At 36.3% G+C, this 22,400-nt stretch overlaps 1 protein-coding gene across 1 annotated transcript; it reads left to right on the forward strand.

The window, feature by feature from the left end:
• The first annotated feature begins 21,366 nt into the window (after positions 1 to 21,366).
• LOC147890548 (dirigent protein 8-like) lies at positions 21,367 to 21,882 on the forward strand. Its single transcript, XM_087390319.1, has one exon. It carries the CDS (start codon positions 21,367 to 21,369, stop codon positions 21,880 to 21,882), a length of 516 nt encoding a protein of 171 aa, XP_087246445.1.
• Positions 21,883 to 22,400: the final 518 nt, after the last annotated feature.

Here is a 22,400-nt window from a genome sequence, read left to right on the forward strand (position 1 = left end):
ATCTTGAACCTTCTAACCCAACTATATGCCCTAAAACTTAGACAAAGTGAAGAGTTTCTCAATAAATCAAGGTGGTTCGAGATTTGTTAGCCTCAGTGGGTGAAACTTGGATACATGAACATTCGCTTGGCTTGGATTGATTAAGCTACCTTGTGGGTAACAAGGCTATATTACAGCACTGACAGGTGGGTTAAGGAGTAACCCAATTACCTTTCAGAAGCTCGGGGACATGATCCTTGAGGAAGAGCTTTGGATGAAGAGTATGATGGCACAAATACTGACAAAGCTCGCAATGATTATGCAAAGGGCAAGGCTAAAGGAAAATAGGAATCTTTAGAAAAGGAGGACAGGCAAGAAGATAGATCTTCATATTCCAATTAGAGAAGCTCAAGTCCTTCTACAAAACAAGATGAGGACCCATGCCAAGGAGCATAGGAAGAAAGTAGCCAACAAAACAAGAATAGCAATGCCAAGCCCATGCAGGAGACCAAGAAATAGTAGCAATGTTGTCATTGACAAGTATTCCACAAATCTGTGGATCCCAGATCTTCTTTTAAAGTGTGTCTACAGAGGATCCCAGATCTTGGCTGAAGAGATCTGGTGATAGAACATTTAGGAGCCACTTTTGTCCGCAACTTTTGGCTAGCTCACCTTTGTCCGCTAGCACCAGTCCTCCATCGGTTTTAGTCTGCACAGTGCGGGAGCTCCAATCCATGCACTGATTGTTCTTGATCTCTTCAAGCTGATGTAGCTTCGAGTAGTCAAGTAGCTCTTGTGTGCCAAGTTGCTCCTAAAGGTACTTATGCTTGAAAACCTTGTAGAGATAGCTTGATGATTCAGAGTTTTCAATTGGCATTAGCTTGACGTTCTTCTAGCTTGTCCTTGTTGCTTCAATGGCCATGCTATTAATGCTTGTAATTTTAGCTGCTATGCATTGGTGATTGGCAACAACCTCAAAGTTTTTTGTACTACAGAATTGATCCATTAAATTTTCAAAAATGCAAAATACTATGTACAAAATACAAAATCATACATTTCTAAAAACAAGGTACGATGTACAAAATGCAAAATGCTATGCTCTATATCCCAAACTCAAATTGCTACATACTATATGCAAAATGCTATGTGCAAAATGCAAAATCATATGAACCCAAGGAAGGGCACGTTCCTTGGTCTTATAATTTTTGGAGAGGAAATGTGCCGACTCTCCCTCCACACGAATGTGTGTTTAAGTTTATTTGTTTATGTGTTGGATACAAAGTGCTATTTGTTAAACACAAAAATGCTAGTTGATCATTGCTAAGTACTAATTCTAAATGCAAAATGATATGTACAAATTTTAGACTGCTATTTCTCAAATTCAAATTGCTATCAAATATATACAAAGTGATAAATGAAAACTGCTATATCCCAAATTCAAATAGCTACAAATATATGCTAACTCCTATGTGCAAAAACTCCTATGTACAAATAGCCACAAACTTCTATGTGCAAAAAGAAAGATCTATTTACCATGTTCTATATTCGAAATGCTATATGCTACGTTCAAATTCCTATATGCTATATTCAAATCGGTATCAACATAAACTAGAGACATTATAAATTTTGAGTGAAAATAATAAAGTGTTAACAACCTGGATATTTTGTTTATAAATTATTCGAATTGGTGAATTTCAAGTAATTTTTTATGCTCTCATCCACAACGGGAAAATAAAGTAGGTGCTTCTACTTCAACATATAATTTACTTTACAAATATGAAAAGGTCTCTTATTGAAAGGAGAGAATGTGCTTCCTATATTAGCATAGAAGACAAGAAAAGACGCTTACAACCAAGTTTCTCCTCATGGTTATTCATCAATAATTTTCTAAAAGAATGGAACCTAATCACTTCTCAATATATTTCAAAGATGCAATATTGTGTATATTGTGTAGAATAGAATTTAACACAGGTTCTTTTACAAAGTTAATATTAATAATATCAGTACTAGAATCAAGTATAACACCATATGACTTATCCAATATGTTCATAAGTTTGCATGTAGAAAATGGCCTAGGACATAGATCACAAATGGCTTATAAAGCATGCATAGATAGTCCATTTAGAAAGTTGTACTCAGTTCCCTATGATCTAGACTATTTATAGAATGTATTAGGTGCGAACATATTTCAAATGCAAATGCTTTCTATAATCGATATATCCCTAAATGTTTCTAAAGGTATTACATCTTTAGCAACAGGTATACTACAAAGGAGATCGATGTTGGATAGTCTAGTAATATGTTGGAATCGCCAATAAAGATTCTATAGTAACTCAACAAACTTACTATTAACAACAAAACACATTCTAGTATTTAACTCTTAAACAAACCCCATATTTGAAAAATACTTAACAATGTATGAACGACCACATCTAAAACTAGGAGTAAGTGTTCTTTCCTCAAAAGTTATTTTTGATATTCTTGAAAGACACTCTGCTGACTCACCATTTGATCTTATGAAAATTGCACATGAGCACAACTACTTGTCATTACTATAACAAATCAATATGCTACCTACAACTCATCAATTAAAAAAAAATACATCACATGAAGTCGGGACAATTGTACTTCGTGATTCAACAAGAATTATTAAGCATCAACTCATAACATCTATGGAAGGTCTGTCACAATGTGACATATTAACAATAGAGTATGCATTATTCCCGTTCCTCTATCCTTTCAAATATGGTGCTCATGATGGCAAGATGTTCTTCAATGTATATTTAAAAATGAGAATATCAACATTGTTCTCCTTGTTCACTCTTTACAAACCATACTTGTTATTGATGTACCAAATACGTCAATCTATTTTAATAGCAAACTCTACTCAAAATATAGTATTACAAAGAGATATGAACCAACAAAGACGACAAGATCCAAGAATATCTGAACAAGAGATAATTAGACGTATTCTTAAGTTTCAAATACCAAATTCTATTCCTAGATATCCTTCATGGCACTTGAGAAACTTAAAAGATCTAATGGCAATGGTTGACACATGGGGCCTTCCCAATATATTCCTTACACTTACTGCAAATGAGGTATCAACCAAAAGATGGTGTGAAATCGATCAAATAGAAACCATTGCTAAACAATTCAATAAAAACTTCACATGGAGAGATTGTCCAATTGAATGCGGAGTGCTCTTCCATGTTAGATTGCAACAATTCTTAGCAAGATATATTTTGTGTGATAAAGGACTACTAGGTAGAGTCAACCATCACATCATAAGATATCAGGTACAAAATAGAGGATCTATGCATGCACACATGATGCTATGGATAGATGCACAAGACATAGATATTGTATCAAACCAAATAGATAGACATATCCCTTACATGAATGATTTTAATAACTGGCTAGAGAATTCAATGCAAAGAATGAATAACTATATGGTAAAGAGAAAAAAAATGCACACATGTAGGCCAACATGCAATCTATTTGACTCAACCACAAACCACAAATGCAAATACGGATTTCCATATCCAATACATTTAGATACTAAACCTACTATAGATCCTCTCACACAAAGATGGATCTACTTCCGTCCATCACTAGAACATCGTAATGTCGTTTCATAGCATGCAGGAATATTACTCTTATGGCAAGCACATATGAATATTCAGAAAATAACAAACACAGGCCTCTCATATTACCTTCTAAAATATGCTATGAAAACCAAAACCATGGGACACATGAACGTGAATTTTGATGATGCGAAACTTCTAGGACTAGACAATCTAGATCCAATTAAATTAAAAATGATATCTGCATACATTCTTTCAAAGCTAACATCTCCAACAGAGGTAGCATTCTCATGCTTACAAATATCTACCATTCAAAGAAGCTAATCTGTATATTTCATTGACTCCTTTCCCCCATCTATGCGCCAAAAATACCTTCGTGAACATTGTGTTTCTATAATGCATCCTATAGATACATATTGCAGTCGTCCAAGTGTCATGGAGAACTTGACCTTCTATGAATTTTAGAAAAAATACAATGTCCAAAAGTCAAAGAGAAAAAACAAAGATAACATAACTATTGTAGATTCTTTCAGAAATTATGTGTATCCATCAACACAGATCGTACATTTCACAGATTACCACCCTGCTCATCATTTTGAAGGATTTTTTTACAACCTTCTACTAAAGAACGTAAATTTTAAAAATGAGAATGAGCTCATTTTTGAAAACAATCATATAAAATCTTACTTCTTAGAATGCCATATCCAAGACCTCGTAAAAATAGAAGAATATATCGAAACTCTTATCGATCAATATTGCAAAGTGCACTTGCTAATAGATCAAAATTGCCACCAACTAACAAACATGATACTCCAAAAAAGCCCATTACGTGTTGTTCAGAACTCCTTCATGGCTTCAACCGACCTTCATGAAGATACCAATATACATAACATAACACGCACAAAATTACTTCAAATGATGAACGAGTTCAAGGATTTCGAAAATGCAACTCTTTCTTCTAAACAACATTGAGAAATTTATGAAAAGATAAATGGATCACCCACAAGACTTCATGCCATTTGTGGTACTCTTGGTTCAGGAAAGACATCTATGATCAAGTACATTACTTATAATTATGTAAAACAACGAAAATCGATTATTCTAGTAGCAACAACAGGAGCTGCTGCAATGAGACTAAGTTGATCAGCAACTACTGTCCATCATCAATTTGCTCTACCAAAGAGACACAATATGTTTCGTGCCTCCTTACCAGTGTCAGATGAATAATACATAGAATTACAAAATGTAGAAATCATAATAATTGATGAGATCTCAATGATGACATGCCAAACATTAAACATAGTAATCACACAACTATGTGAAACTTGCAAGCAAACAATCTTGCATCCTTTTAAAAATAAAAAGATGCTCTTATTCAGAGATATGTCCTAGTTACATCCAGTATGCAAATGCAAGGTGCAAGAAAATGAATTCTATAGAAAATGCTATATTGAAAACTCGGGTTTCTGGACAACTATAACGTTTTCATTCCTTCACACATCAATACATCACCTAGAAGATCCAACATACATAGAATTCTTAAACATAATTCGAATAAGACAACCAACGATAGAAGAGATTCAATATTACCTAGGTAATTTAATCATAAGTGATAGTGAAGCAAATGATTTCATTGACAAGGACACAACTATATTGTACACCCATCAAAAAGACACACGACACTATAATGAGCTCATACTACATAAGAAATTCAAAGAGCATCAAATTAAAAGTGTCACTATAACATCCAATGCAGATCAAATCTTAGAATTAAAAGAATGGATAATGGATCCAAATTTCCACTCCATACAACAAATAGCAATAGGAGCAAAAGTGATGATCACAAAAAATATAGATCTCACAATCAAAGCTACAAATGGCACTATTGCAAGTGTCAGATCACTAGAAATAGATAACAACACAAATAACATTTTAAAAATTCATGCCCAGATCTTATCAACAAATGAAAAAATCACACTAAGACGATCAAAACATAAACGGAAGGTATTAAACTCGATATGGTATCATAAAACAACTTTTCCAATCACACTAGTATATGCAATTACGGGACACAAGTCACAAGGATGCACACTCAAAGGAAAGCTGGCTCTTGTAGTAATACAAAAATCATTTACACCAGGACTAACATATGTCATGCTTTCATGAGTCACCACTCGAAAGAACTTAAGAATCTTAAATAAAATCAATCCATTTGACTTCATTCCAATGCTTACATGAACTTTTAAAAAATAGTAATCAATAGAAAATCCTTTTATTAAATATTCATCATTTCAGAGAAAAGAAACTTTTGATATACAAACTAATATGGAGGATCTATCAAAAAACTTATTTGAAGAACAACCAATAATAAAATATGGCAAGATTAGATGAGGTACGTTTTCAATATTAAGCATTGTAGTATTTCTTCACATTAGTTTATATTCTAATTTATAATAGATTACTATTTCGCAGATCTTTAATCAATTCAAAAGTAAAACCCGATTGGCTCAACAAGATCAAGAGAAATCAACAAAAAGAACAAAGGGACAAAATTACTTCTTGTATACAGCTCAAATGCATCTTGCAAACATGGCTGGAAAGGAACCAAATAAATACATTTATGGATAGAGCACACTATAAGACCTTAGGAATTTCATGGATAACAATCAACATGAAGTACAACAATGGAAGGCAGAACATGGGGACAAAGAAATGAGAGCAAATGGTTAGTAACCCAATTTTATTTATAAAAAATGATTAAATTTTAAATTTTAAAAATACAATAAATAACATATACATAATATTAATTCAAAACATAATGCAGGTCTAACTAAGTACATAATTCGAAAAATCACAAAAGAGGATGATATCATTACTCCAATGATGTTGAGAACAGAAGCACAAGCTATAATAGATAAGCACTCAGAAGGAATTTCAGCTTATTTCCTTGAACTTCTACACTTTGGCTACAATGTAAGCTTAGCCGAACTCGTCAAAATATATCATAAGACTAAAAATGTCATACTAGCAGAGTTCAACAACATGTTCCAAACAGATGATCAAAAAAAGCAAAAGAGATGCCATTTACCATAGAAGGTATAACTTCCATTATTGATTTAAATTTTGCAAAAGAAGCATATGGCAAACATTTTGAGTTTTTCCCGACTCCAACAAAGGATAATATATTTCAGCCCCCTGCATGTACATTCTTGACTCCATATCTTAAAATACATACAAGCTTCATCTTCTAACATACAAGAAAAACTCATCGTACTTCATTTTGCTATTTGAAATAGGAAATCATGAAGAAAACAAAGAAAAAGGCACAAAAGGCCCATATTACCTATATTCTATTCTATGTATTGCTACAGAAAAAAGATATATTGGACAAACTAGAAATCTTGAAAAATGGATAGCACAACACTAAACCAATCCTCCATTCAAATTGAAACATGATGTTAACAAGTACAAACCATTCGACGCGAACTTCAAAACAGAAATCCTAGCCACTACAAACTTTAAAAGCAAAGCTGATACACTCGAAGAGAAATACATAAGAGAACTAAACACAACCGACTCGAAATATGGATACAATAACCTCAATGGAAATCGAGCATCTCCAAAAAATTTTACTTTCTCAAAAATAGAGACATAATGTAGTATATTTTAGTAGAAGCCCATTTTCAATACATGTAAAGGACTTCCTATTTCAAACTAAAGTTACATTATACTCTTGAAGGACTCTTAATTCATAACATATAGTACTCATTTTTTTTGGTTTTCAAAGCAATACTACTTTTTTTCAATACACATAAAATAATTCATGTATAACCTGTATTTAAAAATGCTTACAAAAGCATCATGTTTTTATTGATATATAACTCCATTTATAACAATTCTAATAATAACTACTGCCCATCATCAGTTTGCCCTACCAAAGAGACACGATATGTTTCGTGCCTCTTTACTAGTGTCAGATGAATGATACATAGAATTGCAAAATGTAAAAACCATAATAATTGATGAGATCTCAATGATGACATGCCAAACATTAAACACAGTAATCAGACAGCTATGCCCCCCACACTATATATGTGGTTATTTGCTAAATGCAAAGTGCTAAGTGCTATGTGCAAAGAAGAAATGCAAATTTTTATGCGTAAAATGCAAAGAGTTATTAACCAAATCCGATTTGCTATATGCTAAATAAAAGTAAAGTGCTATGTGTTAAATTTAAATTGGTATTTGCTAAATTCAAATAACTTATGTTGAATGCAAATTGAAAAATGTTACATGTATAATTAAAATAACTAAATGCTATAAGCAAATCACTTTGTGCTTAAGCCATTCGACTTGCTTCTTTCTATAACATTTACATAAATCAAAAAATCAAAATAAAACATGCTCTTCATAGTCTCTGTCATTAATACAACTACCTACCCGGATCTAGTTTATGGTTGCAGCTATTCGTGCTTCCAAATGAGGGACCTATAATGCAAACTTATCTGGTTGCTCAATCCGCTTTCAAACTGCTGAACGTTTGGCTGCTCGTCTCAGCTGAAGAGATTCTCAGCTTTGATAGCAGTCATAGGCTACCATGATTGTGCACAAAGGACTGGAATGGCTTAATCCTCTCTTCACGTGCACTGGGAGAGTCTTGGAGTGGATGGAATGGAGAAGGTTGGAGGTCCACCAGCGTTGGAGAGGAGGTTCACCAACGTTGGCTGCACGGATGGGGTGAGGAGACTGCAGCCTACATGGCACTGAATCGCCGCTGCTCTCCCTCAAAAAATGTAGACGAGTGCTTGGTCAAGAGCTCCAGGTTAGCGTGGGGCGCTCTAGGTTAGCGTGGGGCCTGATCATCTAAGAATGAAGGCGGGAGAAGAAATGATAAAAAGAAGGTGATGACAGTTGATGTTAGGTAGCACGAGCCCCTCCTCGGAGATTTGAACCCATGACTTGCACAAGGAACTCTAAACCTATTACTATATAGGAAAGCACACTATAACTAGTAAAGTTTGCGTGATTTGCTACTTAGAAATAGCAAAATTTGGCTCTCTAACTAGCTAATTCATTTTCCTACGTACCATAAGGCTTCTATATAGAAACTTGTTTGTCTAACTAGCAAAATCCATGGTTTTTCTACATAGTAATTGTTGCGAATCTAGGAAATTCTAAGTTTTCCTATATAACAATCCCCTTCCAAGTTTTTAGATCTAGGAAATTATTCTTTTTGCTATATAGTGGTCAAGTTTCAAACTTTTGCACCTAGAAAATTATGTTTTTCGCTATATAGTAATTTTTCTTTTGGAAGAGGGTCTAAGAAAATTTCTTTTTGCTATATAGTAGTCCTTTTGCAATCTTTTGCATCTAGGAGATTATTTTTTTTCTATATAGTAATTTTATGACTTTAGCAAATACATCCTTTTGCTATGTAGTCCAAAATTTTTAATCTTGGAAATCGCATGTATATTAGCCAATGTTCCACTCATATCTACTAAATTCATGTTTTTGCTTTATATCAATCTTGTAATATATTGTGAATCACATTATCTATATGGTCTTTGTTCTCAATCTAAAAATTTTGGATTCAATGTAAGAAATTTCAAAAAGCGTTCAAGAGCTCTCTATCTAGGAATTTTGGGTTTATTCTTGGAGGTTTTTAACATGCTATTGGCATCATGGAAATTACCTCAATGCTAATGGAACATCCTATAATATTTTAAAATGGTTGCTTCATTTGTCAAAACTATCAGTTTTGTAAAGCAATGTGTTTAATAGGGTGGTTGCAAGCCAAGGGTGTCCACTTTTGGTTCAGTGCCCAAACTTGGGGGGGGGGGGGGGGGGAACAGGCCTTTTTGCACACAAATTTGGAAATCTAACCTAGGGATTTAGTCAATACATCACACATGGTTTTTGGCACACAATGGTATGGTCTGATCGAAAATTGGAGATTCACAATGATAATTTTATTGTGGCGCAGTGCAGGTAATTCATAGGGGCCATCACACTTTGTCACAAACAAACACCATCATATTAATTTCTTAATATCTCACTCATTATGCATCAGATGATAGTGAAACTTAATATGTATTCTCCTCACATAGTGTAAACTTAAATTGATTTATTGGTAATTATTTGAATGCATTATATAATTATTATTAATTATTTATAAAATTTAAAGACCTAAAAAAGGCACATTTTGGTGCACACTGTATTTTTTGAGTATTGTCAAAAAATTGGTCAAATCCAATTTGGTAAAGGGTTAGTACACACATAAGGATATGTGGCGCAAGCATCAAATCCCAAATCCAACGGTTAGATTTTGTGAGCTGTCAGGTTTACTTTTACTTTTACTTGTTAGAGGAGTAGTAAAGAAAATAAGAATTAATCTTGGTAATTTGTGCACATAAGTAAACATGCCAAAAATCACATATTTTGTAGTCCTCCACGTGATGAATAAGAGGACAAAATTTTGGTCAAATTTGAGTGAGGAAAGCATCAATTATGGCCTCCCTAGGTGAAATCCCTCTGTTTTGGAAAAAAAGTGGCACCCTAGCCAAATACCAAGGCTAGATAGGCTTGGTATTAGGCTTGGAAGGGTAGGTTTGTGGCATCACCAAGCCTAGTGGTGGTAGCCATTAGGGCGTGGGCATCTTGCTCATGTGGATTGAACAACTCATTAATTTTGCCTCATCACCATGCCATGTGAGCCATCTTGACCATGTTTGACTTGCCACCTCACCCTGTGCCACCTCCCACTCACCCCCACTCATGGTGCCACATCAACCACGTCTGCCACCTCATGAAGCCACATCAGAGACACCCTAGGTGCCACATCATCACTCAAGTGCCACCTCATACCACCACCTCATCATTGCCAACTCATCACCACCACCTCATGCTGCCACATCACCTTGCCACCTCACTTATCACTGCCACCTCATGCTGTCACATGAGGCTAGAGCATGAGACATCATCATCCCCATTGATGCCACATCATTAGCATGCTTGGTGTCACATTAGCCACGAGTTGCCACCATAATTAAAATGAAATAATAGCATTAGGATACAATATATGGTATATTGTTATGGCAAAACAAAAGTGAAATTATACATAAGAATATGTAACCACATTAGGTGATGCAAACATTATTGAACCAAATCATATTAACATTGGATTCCATAGTATATAATTTGATGTAAATTCAAGGGAACTATAAAAATTAGTCTAAAACAGAATGCCTTCAAATAAGAGGAGCCACTCATTCTATTCAAATCTCTACATCCACTCAATTTAATCAAATTGAATCCAATCAAAGCAAGGACATTGATATGTGACCTTATCTGATGGTTACCAAAATTGACAGGGGTCTTAAGGCAAGTGGGTTCCATGATCTTACCAAGTATGAAGTGCATCCGACATCGTATGTCCGGTCGAGAAGGTCAAATGCCCCAAATTCCATGTGCATGGTATGCACGTGAAGGAGAAATACGAATTGGCCTACGACATTGATATGTGAAGTTGTCCGATTGGTACCAAACTTGACAAGGGTCTTAAGGCAAGTGGTGTCCATGATCTTGACAAGTATGAAGTTCATCCAAAATCGTATGTCTGGTCGGGAAGGTCAAATGCCCAAATTTCCATGTGCATGGTACGTACGTGAAGGAAAAATACGGATCGGCCTAAGACATTGGTATGTGAACTCCGTATGTCTAGTCGGGAAGGTCAAATGCCTCAAATTCCATGTGCATGGTACATACCTGAAGGAAAAATATGGACCGGCCTAGGGTATCGATATGTGAACTTGTCTGATTTGTTGACAAGGGTCTTAAGTTAAGTGGTTTCCATGATCTTGAGAAGTATGAAGTGCATCCAATGCCGTATGTCCGGTTGAGAAGGTCAAATGCCCAAATTTCCATGTGCATCGTATGTACGTGAAGGAAAAATGTGGATCGGGCCAAGGACATTGGTATGTGAACTTGTCGAATGGGTACCAAACATGACTGGGGTCTTAAGGCAAGTGGTTTCCATGATCTTGCCAAGTATGAAGTTCATCCGACATCGTACATGTCTAGTCGGGAATGTCAAATGCCCCAAATTCCATGTGCATAGTATGTACGTGAAGGAAAAATACGGATCGGCCTACAACATTGATATGTGAACTTGTCCGATGGGTGCCAAACTTGACAGGCATCTTAAGGCAAGTGGTTTCCATAATATGGTCAAGTATGAAGTGCATCCGACACCGTATGTTTTGTCGGTAAGGTCAAATGCCCAAATTTCCATGTGCATGGTACGCACGTGAAGGAAAAGTATGCGTTGAGCAAGGACATTCATATGTGACCTTATCCGATTGGTACAAAAATTAACAAGGGACTTTAGGCAAGTAGTTTGCATGATCCTTCCAAGTATGAAGTGCATCCGACACTGTATGTCTGGTGGAGAAGGTCAAATGTCCAAATTCCATTTGCATGGTACGTATGTGAAGGAAAATTACGGATGGGCCAAGGACATTGGTATGTGAACTTTTCCAATGGGTACCAAAATTGACAGGGGTCTTAAGGCAAGTGGTTTCGATGATCTTGCAAAGTATGAAGTTCATCTGATAGTGTATGTCCGATCAGTAAGGTCAAATGCCCAAATTTCTATGTGCATGGTACGTACGTGTAGGAAAAATATGGATCGGCCAAGGATATTGGTATGTGAACTTGTCCAATGGGTACCAAAAATGATAGGGGTCTTAAGGCAATCGGTTTCCTTGATATTTTCAAGTATGAAGTTCATCCAAAATCGTATGTCTAGTCAGTAAGATCAAATATCCCAAATTTCATGCACATAGTACATACGTGGAGAAAAAATACGGATTGGCCTATGACATTGATATGTGAACTTGTCCGATGGGTACAAAACTTGACTCCATGTGCATGGTATGCACATGAAGGAAAAATATACGTAAGTCAAGGACATTCATATGTGACTTTATCCGATTTGTACCAAACTTGACAAGGGTCTTAAGGCAAGTGTTTTCGATGATCTTGACAAGTATGAAGTTCATCAGACATTGTATGTCTAGTCGGGAAGTTCATATAACTAACTGCATTGACATGTAGCATGTTGTGCAATTAGTTATATGTTTTGATACCATTCCTAGTACTATTGGCCACATGAAGATGCAAGGGGTAAATCCATCATCATTTTGGATGTAAGAGAGATTTGGAAGCCACCCATGCCATAGCTAGCATGTTATTTGTCCATTTGGGCCATAGTAGGAACCATTTTGCATGTAAGCATGAATATTTTAGCTAGCTACCACCGAAGGTTTTAAGAAAAGGGTTGGAGCAAATAAAGGAGTATCCATTTTTAAAGGAAAAACATAGTTTGAGTATAACAAAACAATCATTCTAGACTATACCTTACAAAGATAGAAGATCTCAAACATTTACACCTTTATGAGAGGGAGAGAGCGAGAGGAGGGGCGGGGGTCAAGAGGGGTGGAGATAAGGTTGATGGATAATCCATGCAAGCAACTAGAAAGGATGCAAATGGTCTTGGGTTGTCGGTTAGTCATGAAAGGAAATGGTTATCTCGAAGGTAGTGTCCAAACCATCTAAAATATAGATGATTTATTGGAAATACCATTGCATTGCCATGTAGCATGGTGTGCAATTAGTTATATGTTTTGATGCCATCCATATTACTATAGGGCACTTGAAGATGCAAGGGGTTATCCATCTTCTTATGTTTATTCTTTTTTATATGCTTTGATGCCATCCATATTACTATAGGGAACATGAAGATGTAAGGGGCAATCCATTTTCTTATGATAGAGGTTCTCAAACATTTACACCTTCATGAGACCAACTCCCTATTCAAGATGATCTATGATCGGATGCTCAGTTGTTAATTCTATAGGACTCTTCCTCTCTCATTGAAGGAAGCTCAGTGTGGTGTAGGGCTTAGTTCTAGCATGAAAAGTGTTTCTAGTTCTTACTTCAAATAGAGATACCTTTTACAATCAAAGTGACAGAGTGACAAAGAAATGCCCCTCTTGCAATTAGTCAATCCCCTCTGCCATCCATATGTTTTGATGGTAATGCACACACCATCTAAAATATAGATGTCCCACAGGAAATACCATCACATATGTTTTGACGCCATCCATATTACTAAATGGCACATGAAGATGCAAGGGGAAATCCATTTTCTTATGATAGAAACATCTTCTTGAGAGAGAGAGATTCTCGAAAATTAAAACCCTCATGATACCAACTTCCTAGTCAAGATGATTTGTGATCGGATGCTCACACCATAATTATCCACTTGCTTCAACACATTATTTCAAATATTAGAATGTAGCATGCAAACAATGCCTTGAATGATCTGATAGAGGTCGGTGCCCAATTGATTACATCGTTCTTTTGGGATCTAAAACACACATTTGGGCTCTTTTAGACACATGGTTTAGAATATCCCCAACCTTTTCCATACCTTTTCACTCTTTTAAACTTGTATCCGTAGCATACTAGGCATTGGTATACATGGCCTAATACACCTGTTTTGAGTTTAAGCTAAAACAAACACTTTGTATGAATGTGTAGGCTTTCATATAGCATGGATGCCCTACAATCAAACTATCATATGTTCTACTATGATTTTGATTTTCAACAACTCACAATTAAAATGCATAGGAGATCCTTGTAATACAAATAATCCTATTTTATTTTGTATCCTTGAAGCATCTTTACTCGTAAAGGAGTATTTCTTTATTGTTAAAAGAAGAAAATGATAGGTGACAAGTTGTCTTCACACGAGTGCTCTCTTTCACCTCCATGTCAGGGGTTGGTGATCATAGTAGCAATATTAATTGGTGTCTACTAACAATAGTAACAAAATTGGGTGGTAGCAAAACTCCCGCCCAACGTCTCTCTCATCCTCTAGTCTTTGGTCTTTGCTCTCCCCTGCAGCTTCCTACTCTTCACTCGATCCTCCCTGCCTTCCCCTTGCTCCCTGATCTGGTGCACTCTCCTGCAACCCTCATGTCCTTCGATTCCTGTAAGCTCCAGCCTCAAACTAAACGGTCTGCCAAATTCTGCTCATGAATTGTTTGCATACATTTCCTTCAAGCTCGTCTTGGTCTGCGGCCTCACTTTTGTGTTTTTCAGTCGTCACAGTGAAGAACAACATTTATCCAGTTCCTGAGCCGATTCTCAACCTTCACACTTCAAAACGTCTGCTCCTAATCTCGGGTAAGGCTCTCAAATTCATCATCCGTTATAAACTTCAGAGACTCGATAAAAGCTTGCGGGTTGTTTCTTTCTCCACTTGCTCACGGTTCCCACTTTCGGCAAACCCACAATTGGCTCGATTCAGGCAGGAGCTCGCTTTTCCATTTGGAATAGACTGAAAAGGTAATGCTTAGATTGATGGGTAGTTTGAGGAACTCTGCAAGGTAGTCTAAATTGCGAGCGATAGCGCATATCCTTGTATGGTTCGTTCGATCGGAGCTTCTCTAATGTATCTTCCCAAATGTTTGGATCAGCAAACTTCTTGTAAAGATGCCGCCCTAGCACTTCTAATGCGAGTGGAAGGCCTTGGCAAGCATCTGCCACGCTGTTGGCCAAGCTTGGGAGCTGTGTATCATGACTTGGTACACGGTCTTTGCCACCAAAGGCATGCAAATAAAAGAGGTGTCGGGATTGCTCTTGGTCGAGGCACTCAATATCGTATGTGTCATCAGTCTCGGCATGCTCCAGAACATGTTTGTCTCGAGTAGTAATAAGGATCCGACTCCCGGCTCCAAGATGGGTCTTGAAAAGCAGAGCATCGAGCTGAGAAGGAGCATCCACATCGTCAAAGACTAGCAAAATTTTGAAGAGAAACAATTGCTGTTGTAGTATAGCCTTGCCTTCCTCCACATGCAGTATGTTCTTAGTCTCACTACTGCCACAGACATCTCTGAGAAGTTGCGTTTGCATCAATTGGAGGCCATTAGGGGTACTCGCACAGGTGTGATTTGAGAGAGAGACGATGCTCGAAATTACGTTGATAGAAACCAGGAACTCGACAGAAAGTCCACTTGCACTATCTTCTCCACCACAATTCCATACACTGGATCTGGCAAATACAGGCCTGCTTCTTTTCCACCACAATCCCTTTGCCTGAATGGTAGAATTCATCCAATGCTGCCCAATACAGCGTTCCCATACTTCTCTGTGCCAGCAATATGGGCGAGAATGTGCAGCATCTTTCTCCCCGGGATCATATCATCATCCAAGAGATACACATAGTCTGCACCATCCGCTTGTAAAGCTATCTGAAATCTCCCGTAATACTTAAAATCATGTCCAGAACTGACAAAACTGATGTGGGAATCGTTGTAGCCCACCAAGATCTGCCGGAACATGTCTTCGTTTGGGCTTGCAAATGCAAGAACATAGATCTTGTGGAACAGCCATGTCTGCTTCAACAATGCATCCAATTGAGCACATTGGTCTTGTTTCTCCTGGTGTGCCTTTGGATTGTTGGCTACATGTACAAGAAGGCATCGTAAGAATCGTTGGATTAGGGATGGACAGAGTGTTTAAGAGATTGGAAAGCACTGTTGTATCTTGCCGAAACCAAGCTGTTAGTTTGTTTGCGTGGAGTAGTGGTGGCATGAGCTAATGATTATCTTCTCTAGTCTCCTTCTAGATGTGAGAGCAATTGTTGCAGCAATGGGAATTCTCATTCAGACCACGTCTCTTGTTTATATATTTGGAATTCTACTTCATTGCATAGCCATTATTGGTTCAAGAATTCTGATTGTTTGATAGAGTTTTAGCTCCAACGGAAAGACAAGCGTTAATGACTTTATGACAAGTATTTTGTGCGAAAAAAGGAGACTCAAGAAAAGCTTGCCAAACAACAACACAATCCACATACATGCATCTTAAGAGCAGTCCACAAAGATTTGCAAAAACTACTTGAGGCCGACCATCCTAGTATACAAATCATTGATCCAGTTAAATTTGTTGAAATGTTTCTTTTCCATGCTTAGAGATCCGCAAACCCAATCTATGCTTTCAAAGTTCGAATTCAGAATCTTTGCCCTTGATGTGTGGTGCTGAGTGCATAGTAGATATCACACAACATATTTGTTGTATTCTTGCATGATGTATTTTGGTGCTATCTATTTGAACGCCTGGTTTCATCTTATGTGGGTGTCAATACCAATAATCGAAATAATGAAGTAACATATGCTCACTTCTATATGAGAACCCATTTTACTAAGGTTTTTAGTACCATGCAAGAAGAAATGGACGGTCTCATGCCACATGAAAGGTTGTTAATGGAGGTACATGGATCTATTTATCTCCCTGATGGTTATGAAACAACCAATCAAGAAAGTCCATCATGTCATTCAATACATGAGTTTGGACTTTTAGAGGTTTCTTCAATCATGAAAGCTAAGGATTTTTGGAGAGTTCTTGTCATGCATAATGGAAATCTTCCTTGCTGCAAAATGATGAAACTAAAAGGCATTCCAATAACAAGGAAGAGAAGAGTACATCGATTGCTCTCTCAAGAAGAACAAAAGTATCTTGAACAACTTTGGTGTACTGAAGTGGGTTTTCTTCAAGGACGTCATGTCACAATATATCAAAAGGTCTTTTATAATGGTGATATTTATAAGGTTGGAGATGATGTAGTGGTAAGAGTGGATGGAAACGATGCAACGGAAAGTGTAGGTCATTGGAAGGCACACATTAGGGAGTTCTTCTCTATACAATGGGATGGAGAGTATATGGTTTTTTTTAGTGCAGAGTACTATAAGCAATGCATTACAATGATAAATGACCAGGAGCATTTGTTGATAGACCCAGTAACAGGAATGAGTGTATTACAAGCTCAACGTCTTCCATACTATTGGGATTGTATAAGATCCATAAGTTCTTTGTTGCATAAGTTTATGCCTTTGCCTATTAGTAGTAAACTTATTGCATATGAAACAAAAGACTTGGCTCAAAGAACGCGGCTATTGAAAATAGGTGAAGTTGGTTGTGTGCCTCCTTGGTTGGAACATGATGATGTTGTGCTAGCACGCATTGATGTTAGTGATTTGAATAGTCAATTCCTACATGCTGTGATAAGAGCAGTTGATTATGAAAGGAAGCAAATCATGCTAGCATGGCTGAAACAAGATCACACGCATGAGAACACATGGAAGGTTGATAATGAAGAGAGCTTTTGGAGGGACTGGAACTGTTGCATCATACTAGTACCAGGATGGGCGGTTATCAGTAAGAGGAGAGTAGTATCATCTAATGGTGAAACTTCTTATTTACCTATGGTTTGGATATCATAATAATACCATGATATCATTGGGTATGCATGATGCATTTTCATGCAAGCGAGAACAAGTAAGAATAATTATTCTTTTTCGTTTATTACTTATAATGCTCTTTTCTTAAATAGAAGAAATATTCTTATTGTAAAAACAAATACTAGATATTTTTTTAAATTTTTTTGCTAAGCCTTATGGTTTTATTAAATTGTTGTTCAGGCTAGAGTTTACTATGTCTTCTCCCGATGTACCGAATTTGGAATCCTTATTGGAAACTATCTCTCAACTACAAAAGACAGTAGAGCAGCTAAAGGGAAATAATACTAGCTCTTCAAAAAGATTGCATGTGGTAAGCTCCATGAGTAAAGAGATGTCCAAAATGCCTCAACGATGCACAATGCAAACAAATAGTGGTGATGTATCTTTGCTAGAGATTCCTACTTATGATTAAATTTTTCGACCCCCAAAGTTGGTAGATCGTGAGTGTGGCATGCTCTATGGAAGGGATTTTTTACTACGCCATTGCAGGGATAACCAAAATGTGACTTACTGTAAAAACCATCGTACAGTGCAGTTGTGGGTCAAAAATAATGAGATTATTATGGATTTACGGCACAATAAAGATGAACAACAAAAAATCAAGGATTTTATTCAAGATAACTATGATCAAATTTTGCCACTTAAGTTTCCCGGAGCTACATACTTTTGGAAGCAAGAAGATGTTTATATGTACTATGTTCGAACAATGCAAGCAAGCCGAAAGTACAAAAAAAGAAAAAGCATCACCTCTTCTACGGGCTCTTCAGTGGGATCTTCTATGGTAATATCTTTCTTCATAATGCAAATTGTCTATTATGTTCTTCTTTTATATTTAAATAAATTCACTATATTATAATTATTGCAGGAAACAATTGGTGCATTATTTGAGAAAGAAGAACAAGTTTTGCAGGGATATGTAAGTTTGATGATTTATTTTTAAATTTGTATTTTCCTTCTATACGTTTAAGTCATTATACATGTGTTAATTCTTGAGCATTTTATTATAATGATGATAGGAGGAAGAACAACTTATAGTAGCTGCATCTATAGAGGATCATGCTCCATGTCAATATGACTTAGAACACGGTAGTGAAATGTTGGTTCAGGTTTGTATCACATATTTCATATACATTGTAATTTATACTTATTTTCTTGTGAATTTGTTTATAAGAATTATGTAATCTTTGTTAGGTAGGAGAAGGTGTTTATTGCCCAGAAATGCCACAAGAGTTAGCAACGACTGAAGATCATCATTTTTCAGCATCTAAATCTTTCATGGAGTTATTGCAAGAGACAGAACAGGTTGGAAAATTGATTATCGTTGCCATTTTATATTATATCAGTTGAGTTTAATATGGATATCTAATTAGTATTTTTTACATGATTTAGGTTGAGGATTTGAATCAAACTTGCGTTCATGAGACTTCGCTAAATCCTGAGGATATGTCAATTGCAAGAAAGAGCAAGCGCACACCAAAGGTATACATTATACCTCTTTATAACGGGTTTAATGTTAATTCTTATGCATCGTTTTTTTTTCGTTTGTCTCACATGGGAATCTAGAACTTAATATTTATTCTTCTTTAAAGTGGAGTGAGAAGATGAAAAAAAACATGCAAAAAATGAAGGCAAGTAAAGCTGCTAAAAAGCAACAAAGACTGAAGGTATTTATTATTTTAGTTTTTCTACTTTAAATCATATATCTTACATGTAAAATCATGCATACATATTTGGTAGTTGGTGTTATATAAAAGATTACTCTTTACTACTTGTTTTCCTTTCATAGGAGCTTAATGCCATCCATGTCGAGAAGGACCTCGATTTTTGTGTTGATATGTCTTCTCAAGTAAGCTCTTTTTTTAAATATGATGCATTCTTCTTTTTATAAATTAGTAAACAAGGATTATAATATATTTTTATTGCTTCTTTCAGGTTGATGAATTTTGTGAAGAGGATCAAGAGACAATTCTCTTGAAGTTTTTAGAGATACATACTATTAATGAAATGTATGCGTCTCTAAAGACTAACTACAACATTATCAAAAGAGACCCTACTTTCCATGGACACAAAACTGAGCATAGCTTGCCTGCAATGAGGAAAGCTATGGTGGATTGGCTAGTTTTAGAAAAAAAAGTTATTGTAAAGAAGCATGAAGACCACATTTTGAGTCTTGATGATGTACATGTATCGGAATGACATGTGTGCATTTAGAACAATTGGATGAACTCTATTTTTGGATGAACAATTGGATGCATTTTGAACAATTGGATGAATAATTCAGTCTTAATGATGTACATGTATCGGAATGATACATGTGCATTTTGAACAATTGGATGAACTCTATTTTTGTTTCTTGATGTCCAATAAGTATGCAAGTATTCATGTTGTTTAATATTTTTATAAAGTTTCTTAGTAACTAGTTGTTTCTTTCTTTCTTTGAAGATGAGTTTGCATTCTACATCTTGATTATGCAGTTATCTTTAATTCATTCTAAATGTCACTTTACATTTTTTAATACGATGTATATGGAAATTTAATTGTGTGAGTAAAAATTGATTTTGTAATATATAAAATTTATCAATCTCAGCTTTTACTACATAGATAGAGTTACTATAGTGAATCTATTATATAGTAACATTCTAAAGTAAATTTGCTAGTCTATATGAAAAATGCTCGGTTTTACTATATTGCTAAATTTACTAGAATTAGTCTTACTAGTAAACTTAGGATATAGATTTGCTATATAGTAAAAACTTAACTATATAGTAAATTCTTGTCTATATGGAAAATGCTTGGTTTTACTATATTGCTAAATTTACTAGAATTAGTCTTACTAGTAAACTTATAATATAGATTCGCTATATAGTAAAATCTTATCTACATAGATACTCCTTGGTTTTCCTATATACAAATTTACTAGATATAGTATATCTAGCAAATTAATGTTAATCATTTGCTATATAATAAATTACTTACTATATAGACAATCTAGTAAATGTTCAGAATTTACTATTCCGGAATTTTGCTAGATACGTTCATTTGTATCTAGCAAAATACCTTTTTTTTACTATATAGACAAAGGTTTAGAGTTCCTTGTGAATTGAGGATTGGAAGCCCGATGCTCAAATGACTAGGTCTTTTTTGGGGAGAAAAAAAAAAATACATAAAAACGTTCTTTGCCAAGAGAGCAACGTGCACAGACGTGAGAAGAAGAGCCGGCTTAACAGAATGGTGTGGAGATTTCGAGGAAGAGCCGGCTTAACAGAATCGTGTGCATGTGAGATATACGGCCGAAATCTCAAGGAAGGAACAAACGTTACGTGAGTTGCGTCGTAGAAAGTGGCTGGAATATATCCATAGAGAACGTAGGATGGCCGGCAGAAACACAATCCTATAAAACAAGCTACTACGGATCAACTTCCAACAATCATAACATGGCATTCAACAATGTCCGTCTCTCCCTTCCTGTGCTCCTCACCCTCATCGTTGCTGCTTTCGCAAATTCTGGCCCTCCCCGTTACAAAAAACCCACTCTCGTCTACTATGTGCAGGTCCTTCAAGGCTTACCTGACCTCGCTCTTATTGTCAATGCCCCCAACCTCAACGTCACTAATTCCTTCGGAAATACCGTGCTCTTCGCGCTGAACGTCACCCAGGACGTAGACCGCAATTCCACGCAATTGGGAGTAGCGAGCGGTATCGTGATCGATGCCAGTTATACTTTGGCATATGTGGGCTTCGAATTGGAGATCGTTACTTACAGTGATGGGTACTACAACGGAACCATTCACTATCAAGGCATTAGTAGTGCCCAGTCGCCCGAGCTGGCTCTGATTGGGGGCACCGGAAGCTTCAGAGGGGCGAGAGGTTACGTCGTTATACAACAAGTGGCGATGAGTCTACCTTATATCACATATAGTCATACGCTTCACTTCTTTAGTCATCGCTGATCTTATTGGAGCAATCGACCGTACCACCTTTCGTTCTTTTATCGACACAAGGAACGTATTCCTAATCTATCTGCTGTACTCAATAACGTCGAAGTTCTTGATTGCAAGGATTTCGGATTTGGTCCAGCGTTTCAGGCGTATCCATATGATTCGAGAGAGTCTTGCTGCACCTCTCCTATATGTAGTATCTAATAGAACCGTGATGCAGATTCTCTTTGATTCAGAAATAATCAGCTGCGATGTGTTCTTGCGAATAAACGAAACGTTGATGTAATAAAATCCTCTCTCATTGACCAATATTTAGTTCTTTCGAATAAACGCAACGTTGCATTGTTGCGTTAAGCTTCTCTTCTTAAACGTATCGTAACAACTGGATTGATAGTGAAAAACTACGACAAGAGAGAATATCGAAATTGCATTCCAAATCCTTTTAATAGGGAGACTCAAGGCTTGCTTCAAGATGATAAGTTTAGTATCAAAACACAAGGAAACACAGACAAGCAAAGAGCAATAGAAGG

This window comes from Dipteris shenzhenensis, chromosome 19 (genome assembly GCF_047967505.1).
Source record: "Dipteris shenzhenensis isolate YYH24624 ecotype China chromosome 19, Dip_SZ_1.0, whole genome shotgun sequence".
Classification (NCBI taxonomy): domain Eukaryota; kingdom Viridiplantae; phylum Streptophyta; class Polypodiopsida; order Gleicheniales; family Dipteridaceae; genus Dipteris; species Dipteris shenzhenensis.

What these genes read in the sequence shown, in the direction of transcription:
- LOC147890548 (XM_087390319.1), top strand. Translation starts at nt 21,367, where the DNA reads ATGGCATTCAACAATGTCCGTCTCTCCCTTCCTGTGCTCCTCACCCTC.